Source organism: Ambystoma mexicanum, chromosome 3q (genome assembly GCF_040938575.1).
Source record: "Ambystoma mexicanum isolate Mex_15411 chromosome 3q, UKY_AmexF1_1, whole genome shotgun sequence".
Classification (NCBI taxonomy): domain Eukaryota; kingdom Metazoa; phylum Chordata; class Amphibia; order Caudata; family Ambystomatidae; genus Ambystoma; species Ambystoma mexicanum.
Window position 1 is genome coordinate 1,216,442,888 of NC_090926.1, and position 12,087 is coordinate 1,216,454,974.

The 12,087-nt window shown below is 49.6% G+C and overlaps 1 protein-coding gene across 6 annotated transcripts in view; it reads left to right on the forward strand.

Annotated features, from left to right (window-relative positions):
* LOC138447765 (intercellular adhesion molecule 1-like) overlaps nucleotides 1-12,087 on the forward strand; it is a 218,496-nt gene that overhangs the window by 104,363 nt on the left and 102,046 nt on the right. The window contains exon 1 of one of the 6 annotated variants that reach the window (XM_069604097.1): nucleotides 302-382. The exons of the other annotated variants lie outside the window; for them this stretch is intronic. Coding sequence (XP_069460198.1) covers nucleotides 322-382 — 61 coding nt within the window. The 5' untranslated portion in view covers nucleotides 302-321. Of the gene's footprint in view, nucleotides 1-301; nucleotides 383-12,087 lie in introns of those variants that run through there. 6 annotated transcript variants of the gene reach the window in all.

Below are 12,087 nucleotides of genomic sequence, written 5' to 3' on the forward strand. Positions count from 1 at the left end.
GCAGCCAATCAAGTACTGGGCTTGGGGGAACAAGGTCACTGCTGGTGGGCCTGGCCCTGTGCAGTGACAGGATGATGATAAAAACAACAACAATGTTGATGGAAGCGCCAAGGGGGTGGGGCGGACCAGCCAGATCGTGATGTTTATGGCTGGCTGCAGCTCTGCTCAGCCCCTGCTGAACTGGTGCTGGCTGCTGCCCTGCTTCCTCGCATAGCAACCAATCAATGATACACTAGCACCTTTCAGCAGCCAATCAGAGCTGGTGTTGGTTCAAGTATCTGCCCGACTGCGGCTGCCTGAATCCTGAGAGAAGAGGACCGGATGTGGGTGTACAAGCGTGACACGTTCGAGCCAAGCACGAGGGTCCAGGGCTTCCTTTGGGGTCTGTAACTTGTTACAACATTTAGAAAAGGAAGTCGAGTTTAATGAATCTAGCTATTTTCTTTCAAATTCTATGGACACGCCGGAAACTAATGTGCAAGTGAAGTTATATGATACCAGAGGTAACACGCTTAATACCCAGAGGTTTCTAAGCGTGGACCCGGAGATTGAACCTGTGTTGCTCTGTGTCGTTTTGCTTCCAAGGCGAGCAAGTTGCCCCTGAGCTATCCTCCCAATCATTTAGTGCGGGGAAGGCAATGGTTTATGTTAGATTATAACCCTTTAACTGACGTTTTGTGAGTCGTGCAAACAGTGTGCAGCATAGGCAGCCGAGCAGCAGCTACACAGAGGAGAGCACCTCTTAGGATTTGGCTTTTGCAGGCATCTTGTGTGCACTGTGCAAGCAGAGTGCAATCTGACCGTGAGCACTATAAGTGCCAGTGTGTCGCTGCACCCGGGGGCTGCCGGGGATCGGAGGGGCTGTGCTTACTGTGGGTGTTGAAAATGAAAGAGACAGTTGTTTGTTGGAGTTTGTCACCTGGGTGCCCCTTGTTTTTTGTCACTAGGACAGGAGAGGATGGACCTGTGTGAGTGAGTAAAAGAGGCTGGCCTGCTGGCTGTGTTCTAAGTGCGGTTTGCTTTGCGGTGTCCGGCTCTGCTCCCATTAAATGACCCGCACCTTTAGCATTCGGACCAAGATTTCTCCAAGTTCTGAAACTTGTTGCGTCCTGACTTACTACCTCAGAAGTGTTGTTAAGGAGGCCCTACCCCAGTCATAATGCAATAAAAGCCCGTTAAGAGGCGGGATTGTGCCAACAGCAACATTTTTATTCTCAGCCGGCAGGGAGCCGTTACAGAAGCCATAGTTGGTCAGCTAGCAAAGCAAGGACTCACAGCCTGTCCATTTTAAATACACTTTTATAGAAAATACAGCATTGCACAATAATCTTATGCTAATATTAACCTTATTTTTTTAGTAAGCTTTAATTGGTCATTTTACTTAATTGCTGATGAATGACTGAACTTTAAGAAGGAAAGTTACAATACTGTTGAGTGTGCTCAATCAAAGGTCTCTGTAAGATATCCAGCCAAAAAGGGGCTGAAGGGAAAGTTAGAGATGCGAAAAGAACTGTGAATCCAAGTGGTCCTGCGACAGGTTTAAGCAAAATCCATCGCACAATCGAAAGTCTTCCATTCATGATAGAAAGAGAAAAGCTGTGTATAAATGTGAACATTGCTAAATTCAAGGGGTCTGAGCCTGAACGAGGGAGACCAGTTGGGAAGATTGTGTTAAAGAGGGTCTGAGCCGGATGGAGGGGGGCCCGTGGTGAACAGTGAATCACCCGAGAACTTATGAATGTGAAAATCCTAAGAAGAAAGGAACTTTGATATGTGTTTGTTGCATCAGGCCCTCTGTAATAAGAGACTTTGAATGATAAAGAGACTTTGGCGCAGAAGGCCCTGATACTTATGTTTTGAACTGCATCCTCGTGGCTGAGAAGCCAGAGTGTGTGCAAAGCTCGAGCGTGCTGCCTTGTCCCGTGCAGAAAACGTGTGGAAGGGAAGCCAACTGCTCAACTATCACGACATATAATTTCTTGAACACTTTTCTTTTTGCATAACATTTTTTCCCACACCATTGGTATTTAGAAGTAAGGATTTGACAGAAACTCCACTAGGACTGCGTTATTATTATTTGATGGTTGTAGCCTGACCCCATCTTTAGCTTTAGGGTTATATAGGCTTGTGTCTGCCTTCACTGTTTGATACCATGCCTTCCTTACAGTTCACTTGCTCTATGCTGCACCTGTAGCAATGGTTAGCACAAATGGAATACTATCGGAGGGTATGCGGCTGCGCAGTGGTACAAGACAGGGTTGCCCTCTGTCACCATTGCTATTTGCGCTGGTAATTGAGCCTCCGGCCGATCTTGTGAGACAGTGACATGCCAGGTTCTGTTTGCAATGAAGGGGCCACCGACTGTAATCTCTCTATATGCTGATGATATACTATTGTATATTTGGGATCCATACAAAGATGCTGGGTTGGTGCTAGAGACAGTGGAAGAATTTGGGGGGTACTCGGGACTTCGCCTTAACAGGGATAAATTGGAGCTGCTCCCATTAACGGATAATGTGCATTAAATACTTGGGTATAATTGTTAGTAGATCTGCAACAGAAACAATAGAACTGAATTATAAGGCATATATGAGACTAAGGGCCTCATTACACGGTAGGCGGTAGGGGTTTACCGGTATCGGTAAGGGCACCGGTACCGGTAAACCCCTACCGCCTTACTACGAGTTCCCTTTGCGGGACCCGACTTTAACGGCTGGTTTTACCAGCTGTTAAAGTAGGGTGCCGCAAAGGGACCTCGGAGCTAATTACGGTACCGTAATTAGCACCTTCCCCATTCCCATTATGCCCTATGGGGGCAAAAATGGGAATGGGGAAGAACCTTGGTGAATGGGGAATTACCGCGCCCGCTCACCTTGGAGTAGGGTGGTAATGCCGCCATCCACCAAGGCGGGCACGCTAAAATACCGGCGGCAACCATGGCGCTAATAGCACCATGGTTACCGCCTACCATGTAATGAGGCACTAACTGTTAAGCTAGTGCACTGGGGAAAGAGACCGATGTCACTCATGGGTCGCCTGTTGTTAAGACGGATTTCTGAACTCTGTCCTGGTGGCACAGAAGTTCAGAAGGCCAACCTAATTACTTGGAACAGGATAACCTCTGGACGAGCCAGACCAATCAAGGTAGCGATCGCGGCGGTCAAGACTAGGTCTCAAGAGGGGTGAGGGTGACTGAAAGCCCGCAATGAGCACACAAAGCAAGATCACTTACAAACTACTCCAAACAGTTGTTATATTAAAATATATACACATTTATTCCAAGGCCTTTAAAACAATGACCGTAGCGAGAAAATCACAATATAACGATAGTAAACCAACACATAACATATCAACACAATATATATACAAATACGACAGTCTCAAGCATTAGACGCACGAAATGGGTAGTCCACCTGAAAGGGAAGGAAGACAGGCAGTGCGAAATAATGCTTAGACCCAGTTCGCCTTCAGAGGCACCTAACTAGATGGAAGTCCGAGCCCTGCGAAGAGTGGAGCCTTGTGCTCAAAAGTACCTGTACACGCTGGTGCCAACGGGCAAAAGGAGAAGCTCTTCGAGGGAAATCAGGCAGTTCGGTTTAGTGCACAAAAGAAGAACAAGTTTCGTGACTCAAGCGCAGCCTCCACAGTGGTCAGAAGCAGAGCGCGAGTACGGCAAAGGGTGCTGTTTGACACAGCGGGGAAAAGCAATGGGCTCCTGCAGGAGGGCGACCAGATCCTAGCTATGCTACTCACCGGTCCCCGATGCAAGCAGACCCAGGCTTCTCCGCGTCCGTTTCAGTAGCTGGCAGGTTCAGAAGAGCAGGGAACGCCTCGTCGTCGTGTTGAGTAAAAAGACGTCCCAATCGAAGAAACCCGCACAGTTTGTTACCACAGCAGGGCAACGGAGCGGCCGTGTGTATCTGAGCCAAATGTACACTACTCACTTCAGACCTGGGAACGCCAAGTGTACGAAGCGTGTGAGAGTGACAAGGACTCGAAATACTACACAACCTGGCGGCGGTTACAGAGCAAGACTCCCGTGTAAGCTGGTCAGTCAGCTGGATGGCCCAGAGACGCTTCCGAAGGCTTACTGGCAGGAGATGGTGAAGATGCCGAGAATAGCTGTTCCCGCTATTCCAAGGGACGAAGCACCAGTACAGGCCTTCTGGTTCGATCAAAGGTGAAAAGGGTTTCACAAGGCGACAGCAGTGCAGAGAAGTCCTTCAGCGGGTCACCAGCGATTCCTCGGTCCAGCCTCTTGGTTGCAGGATACTTGGCTCCTGTATTCCTTCGTTCGTGAGAACTCAGGAAATCGACATGGTAGTGGTGTTTCCAGCCCCCTCTTATCCACGGTTCCCTTCGCGCCAAAACGGAGGGGACCCAATGGGAGATCCGCTCATCAACACTCACACCATTCGTGGACCAATCACGGACCACGGTGGTCCCAGGCATTCACACCACCCTAGACTCTCTGGCACCCAGGATGTGTATTGGGACCAGACATCCCAGCCCACATCCTGGAGGCACACACAAGACATGTAGAAGCCCGCGAAAGCATCCGTGTTTCGCGGGAAAGTACATGCCCAAATAAGGAAGGCCCCGGGTCGGCTCGACCTGGGGAAGGTGAAGGGAGCAAGACAGTCAGCGGACAGGACAAAGGAGCCTCGTGGTCTGGCCATTTTGGGAGCCAGGCCACCATTTTGGGTTAAGCGCGAGAAACGCGCTTAGAACGCCAAAAGGAGCTCAAAAACACAAGAAACGATCGCTGCCACCATTCCCGTCCCTGAATCACTTGCACCGATCAGATACAATCCTAAACGAGTATCTAGGGCCTGTAGAAGGCTAGAGACCCAAGAGAGCTGTAACTTAGCTTACAGTGCCCTCTTGTGTCATGTTGCACGAAAGCCGCAACATGATAAAAGAAACTACGGGAAACAGCGTTCCCCGGTACTGACTGTCTTAAGGGCATGTCAGTTTCCCCGTAAGAAAGGAGCGAAAGCCCAGAGGAGTGCGGCAGAAGGCTGCACTTCTCTGGCAAAGTCAAGAACAAGGTGAAAAACAACAGCAAAAGGTTTAGGGGTTGCCACGTGGAAGGAAAATTACCTACAATTACGAAATCTTTCCTAACACTCGCCCCTCCCAGACTATGGACAGGGGGAACTAATCCACCCCTGGATGAGTCTCTTGTTCAGGTCGGTTAAACATTCTGGACAACCCATCAGCATTGCTATGTTGGACACCTGGCCTATGCTCAATAGTGCAGTCGAAGCCTTGTAGACTTATGGACCACCTAAGCAACTTTGGATTCTCCCCCTTCAGGTTCATTAGCCACTTTAAAGGCTTATGGTCAGTTTGCACAGTGAAGTGGGTCCCATAGAGGTAGGGCCTCAGCTTCCTTAGGGCCCACACAACAGAGAAACATTCTTTCTCTACCGTGGACCATCTGAGCTCTCTGTCCTTAAACTGGCGGCTAATAAAACCAATAGGGTGTTCCTTACCCTTCTCATCTACTTTTGATAGTACTGCTCCTATCCCAGTGTCAGAGGCGTCCGTCTGCACGATAAAAGGTCTTTGATAATCAGGGGTCCTGAGGACAGGGGCCTGGCACAAGGAGTCTTTTAAGCCATTGAAGGCCTTCTCACACTCGTCGGTCCAAGTTACCTTCTTGGGTTTCTTCGGAGTTGTGAGGGCAGTCAGAGGGGCCGCTATGGTGCCATAGTCTGCCACAAAATTGCGGTAATACCCCGTGAGTCCTAAGAAGGCTCTCACTTGGGTTTGCGTAGTGGGGGTAGGCCAGTCTTGTACTGCTTGTACTTTACTGGGAAGAGGCTGTATCCTCCCTCCACCTACTTCATGTCCAAGGTAAACCACTGAGCCTTGTCCAATCTGGCATTTACTAGCCTTTATGGTCAGGTGTGCTTTCTGAAGAGCCTGGAGCACAATCCCGAGGTGTTTCACATGGTCTTCCCAGGTGGCACTGAAAACTGCTATATCGTCCAGATATGCAAGACAGAATTCGTCCAACCCATTCAACACATGATTCACAAGCCTCTGGAAAGTGGCAGGTGCATTCTTCAACCCGAACGGCATTACCCGGAATTGGTAAAGGCCGTCTGGAGTAGAAAATGCTGTCTTCTCCTTGGCATGTTCTGCTAAAGCTATTTGCCAATAGCCAGCAGTGAGGTCAAACGTGCTGAGGTACTTGGAGGCACCTAAAGTATCCACCAGCTCATCTGTTCGAGGCAAGGGGTGTGCATCTGTCTTGGTGACAGCATTCAGAGCCCTGTAATCCACGCAGAACCTCAATTCAGAAGTGCCTGCCTTTGGAACCAAAACCACAGGGCTGGACCAAGGACTACTAGAGGGTTCAATCACCCCAAGGTCTAACATCTTGTTGACCTCGGTCTTAATATAAGACCGTACTTTGTCTGACATCCTGTATCCCCTACCTTTGGTAGGTACACTGTCTCCTGTGTCAATGTTATGTTTGCACCAAGGTGTCAAACCAGGCGACTGTGAAAACAGGGGGGAAAACTGCCTAAGCAAACTTTTCACCTCAGCCTGCTGATCAGAAGTCAGGTGAGGGGCCACTCGGACACCATCAAAGGAGCTATCTGAAGGACCGCTTTGGAACAGGTCGGGGAGAGGTTCAGACTCCTCTTCCTCAACATCTGAAGCCAGTAGCAGTGCTGCGATTTCGACTCTTGGGACGAAAGCCTTCAGCCTATTCACGTGAAACACTTTTGGAGCCTGTCCAGGCCTTCCAAGGTCCACTAAATAGTTAACCTCACCCAGGGGCTCCACCACTGTGTAAGGGCCTGACCATTTGTCCTGTAAAGCTCGAGGCCTTATGGGATTCATGATTAGGACTTGCTGACCAGGTGTAAAGTTGATGAGGGAAGCTTTCTGGTCGTACCAATGTTTCACCAGCGCTTGTCCTGCCTTCAATTTATCACTAGCCAAGCCCATCAGAAGTACCATCCGTTTTCTGAGCCCTAGCACATAATCAACTACGTTGGTAGTAACAGGGGGAGTGGGCATCTCCCATCCCTCTTTGACGATGGCTAAGGGTCCCCGTACGGGATGACCAAACAGAAGTTCGAAGGGGCTGAAGCCAACACCCTCCTGTGGTACCTCTCAGGTTGTCGCGCCAACCTTACCAGACAATTGGTAGGCAAACAGCAAGCATGGTAAAAGAAGATCCCATTTTCTTCTCTGAGGTTCCTCCAGAGCCCCAATCATGCTCTTTAACGTTCTGTTGAAACGTTCCACCAGACCATTGGTCTGGGGGTGGTATGCAGAAGAGAACTTGTAGGTGACCCCACATTCTTTCCACATAGCCTGCATATACTTCGACATAAAGTTGCTGCCACGATCCGACACAACTTCTTTAGGGAAGCCAACCCTAGTAAATATGCCAAGTAAAGCTTTTGCAACTGACTTGGCAGTTACAGTTTTCAATGGGATGGCCTCAGGATATCTGGTTGCATGGTCGACCAGCACCAGGATAAACCTATTGCCCGAGGATGTTTGCGGGTCAAGGGGACCAACGATGTCGATCCCTACCCTTTCAAATGGTACCCCCACAACTGGGAGCGGTACCAACGGAGCTTGGATTGTCGCGCCAACCTTACCAGACAATTGGCAGGAGGCACAACTCCTGCAGTGACTTTCTACTTGCACCCCCATCTTGGGCCAGTAGAAGTGCATGGATAACCTTTGCTTGGTCCTCTTCATACCAAGGTGACCAGCAAGGGGAACTTCATGCGCCAACTGCAGGAGGAAGGGCCTAACAGCAAGGGGAACCACCAACCTCCTATGGTCTCCTTCTGTAGACTCTGTGGGCTCACTATACAGGAGTCCACCTTCCCAATAAATCCTATGCGTCCCAGGAGGTTCACCCTCAAGCTGGGAGCAGGCCTGTCTCCTTAGGCCTTCCAGAGATGGGCACTCACGTTGGCCTTTACTGAATTCGTCCCTATCAGGCCCTCCTTCAACTAACAAGTCTTTTAGTTCAGGATGATCGTTGGGGTCAAATACTTCAGGCATCGCCACCTCCTCGTCAGGCCCGGGCGATTGACCAACTTCCTCCACCGCAGTGGTAGGCGAGCTCGGGGGAATATTCTCTTTCCCTCGTCTTGACTTGTCGACTCCTTTCGCCTTGGGTTTCCCCTTCGGCTGGGGCGGCGTATTGGTCTTGGCCAATGCTGCCCGTGCTTGAGACCGTGTGTAGGGTCTTTCGGCAGTGTCTCCTACGAGCCCTAAAGCTCTGAGATCATTACCTAACAAGACCTTTCCCGGGGCGTTTCTCTGAATGCTCACTGGAATCCTGACTGCTGTACCATTTAAAGTAAGATTTACAGGTATTACTGGGAACATACGGAGTGGGCCGTCAGCCAACTTAGTGGGCATCAGAGTAGCTCTGGCAACTTCCTCTGAGTCTACCAAGGTAGAATCCACTACAGTGCGACTGCACCCACTATCCCTAAGAGCTGGAGTATCTACTCCATTGATCAGCACACTGTCTTTAAAGTAGTGCTTGGTATTATCCGGAATCCTAGCATAAGCCTCTGCGACTTTAGGCTCCCAGGAACCCAGGGAAACTAAAACTACCTCAGCCTCTATCCCGCTGGGAAATGAGTCTGAGGAGAAGGATGCTCCTGTAATCTCTTCTTCCTCGTAGGAGGAGAAGGACAGATTAGCGGAGTGGACCCCCAAAGGTCTAACCTTACACCGGGGATCCCCCTTCACGTGGTCAGTTGCTCCACAAGCAAAACAAGATCCATTGGGTCTGTTTACATAGGGAGGCTTATTGTAACAAGAGTTCTGTTTCGGAGGCTGACCTCCACTACCCTGTGAGTTCTCTTGTGTCTTACCCTTATTTTTCTTTTTGTGGCCCTTATGAGAAGAAGATTTATCAGATTCTCCACCCTCCTTATCTTTGGATTTTTTCCCTTCCTCCTGCTTACCAGGATGAGTTTTGTCCTTATGGGACACTCGTTGTGACACCCATAAGTCTGCTGCAATGGCCAGCTTCTTAGGATCTATCTCCTTCGAATCGGCCAAATGCTGCTTAAGCTCCGGGGAAGAAGATGCAAAAATGTGTTCCAGCATGACAAGATTTATCATGCCTTCGAAGGTAGAAACCTTATAACCTTCGACCCAGCCAGTTAAGTTTTTCAAGGATTCAGTGACATAAGATACCCAAGTACCACCTTCCTTTTTCTTATACTCTCTGAAACGTTTCAAATATTGGGCCGGAGTCTTCCCAAACTTTAAAATGAGAGTTTGCTTTAACATTGCGAAATCAGCTCGCTCAGCCTTCGACATTTCCATAATGGCACTACAGCCAGAATGGGGCAGTCTGCTGAGTAACCAGGCAATCTTATCAGCATTGTCAACTTGTTGAACTTCGCATGCATACTCAAACGCATTCAGCCAGTCCATAATGTCATTTCTTTCTTCATACACACTGAGCAGATCTTTCGGAAACCGTGGATGAGAGGAAGCCCCAGACCCATGTCCAGGACCCTTGGACCCATTTGCAAACTGAAGCTTGGCCAGTTCCAACTGGTGATCCCTGTCTTTTTGTTTTTCTGCCTGTTCGATTTTTAGTTTGGCTATGCTGAATTCAAGCTCCTGCTGCCTAAACCGCAGCTCTTGCTTCTTGACCTCAAGCATAGCCTCCCCATCAGCACTGGCAGAGGAAACATTAGACATCTCGTCCTCCCTGTCCTCGTGGTCGCGATGGATCAGTGCAGCGGCAGAACCGTCGGTTCTACCAGTGAGAGCAGCCCCACCTCCTTCCGCACTGTCCTCAGAAGTTATAGCGTCAAGCTGCGCTTCTTGCCACGCCACGATTCTTTGGATCATTTCCAATTTCGTGCCTTGAGAGGAAACACCTCTCTCCGCACACATCTTTTTCAATGTTTCTGATTTGGAAGCATTTAAAGTTAACAAGGTATTTGTTTCCATACTTTTAGATAGGACTATGGCCTTTTTAAAGTTATACTACAACAATTCACTACGTGTACTGGTTGGAATAACCTGAAATGCCTTAGTTCGTGCGCAACACTGGATACCTTCAGTCGTATCCCACCGCTGTACACCAATTTGTTAAGACGGATTTCTGAACTCTGTCCTGGTGGCGCAGAAGTTCAGAAGGCCAACCTAATTACTTGGAACAGGGTAACCTCTGGACGAGCCAGACCAATCAAGGTAGCGATTGCGACGGTCAAGACTAGGTCTCAAGAGGGGTGAGGGTGACTGAAAGCCCGCAATGAGCACACAAAGCAAGATCACTTACAAACTACTCCAAACAGTTGTTATATTAAAAATATATACACATTTATTCCAAGGCCTTTAAAACAATGACCGTAGCGAGAAAATCACAATATAACGATAGTAAACCAACACATACCATATCAACACAATATATATACAAATACGACAGTCTCAAGCGTTAGACGCACGAAATGGGTAGTCCACCTGAAAGGGAAGGAAGACAGGCAGTGCGAAATAATGCTTAGACCCAGTTCGCCTTCAGAGGCACCTAACTAGATGGAAGTCCGAGCCCTGCGAAGAGTGGAGCCTTGTGCTCAAAAGTACCTGTACACGCTGGTGCCAACGGGCAAAAGGAGAAGCTCTTCGAGGGAAGTTTCGTGACTCAAGCGCAGCCTCCACAGTGGTCAGAAGCAGAGTGCGAGTACGGCAAAGGGTGCTGTTTGACACAGCGGGGAAAAGCAATGGGCTCCTGCGGTCCCCGATGCAAGCAGACCCAGGCTTCTCCGCGTCCGTTTCAGTAGCTGGCAGGTTCAGAAGAGCAGGGAACGCCTCGTCGTCGTGTTGAGTAAAAAGACGTCCCAATCGAAGAAACCCGCACAGTTTGTTACCACAGCAGGGAAACGGAGCGGCCGTGTGTATCTGAGCCAAATGTACACTACTCACTTCAGACCTGGGAACGCCAAGTGTACGAAGCGTGTGAGAGTGACAAGGACTCGAAATACTACACAACCTGGCGGCGGTTGCAGAGCAAGACTCCCGTGTAAGCTGGTCAGTCAGCTGGATGGCCCAGAGACGCTTCCGAAGGCTTACTGGCAGGAGATGGTGAAGATGCCGAGAATAGCTGTTCCCGCTATTCCAAGGGACGAAGCACCAGTACAGGCCTTCTGGTTCGATCAAAGGTGAAAAGGGTTTCACAAGGCGACAGCAGTGCAGAGGAGAAGTCCTTCAGCGGGTCACCAGCGATTCCTCGGTCCAGCCTCTTGGTTGCAGGATACTTGGCTCCTGTATTCCTTCGTTCGTGAGAACTCAGGAGATCGACATGGTAGTGGTGTTTCCAGCCCCCTCTTATCCACGGTTCCCTTCTCGCCAAAACGGAGGGGACCCAATGGGAGATCCGCTCATCAACACTCACACCATTCGTGGACCAATCACGGACCACGGTGGTCCCAGGCATTCACACCACCCTAGACTCTCTGGCACCCAGGATGTGTATTGGGACCAGACATCCCAGCCCACATCCTGGAGGCACACACAAGACATGTAGAAGCCCGCGAAAGCATCCGTGTTTCGCGGGAAAGTACATGCCCAAATAAGGAAGGCCCCGGGTCGGCTCGACCTGGGGAAGGTGAAGGGAGCAAGACGGTCAGCGGACAGGACAAAGGAGCCTCGTGGTCTGGCCATTTTGGGAGCCAGGCCACCATTTTGGGTTAAGCGCGAGAAACGTGCTTAGAACGCCAAAAGGAGCTCAAAAACACAAGAAACGATCGCTGCCACCATTCCCGTCCCTGAATCACTTGCACCGATCAGATACAATCCTAAACGAGTATCTAGGGCCTGTAGAAGGCTAGAGACCCAAGAGAGCTGTAACTTAGCTTACAGTGCCCTCTTGTGTCATGTTGCACGAAAGCCGCAACATGATAAAAGAAACTACGGGAAACAGCGTTCCCCGGTACTGACTGTCTTAAGGGCATGTCAGTTTCCCCGTAAGAAAGGAGCGAAAGCCCAGAGGAGTGCGGCAGAAGGCTGCACTTCTCTGGCAAAGTCAAGAACAAGGTGAAAAACAACAGCAAAAAGTTTAGGGGT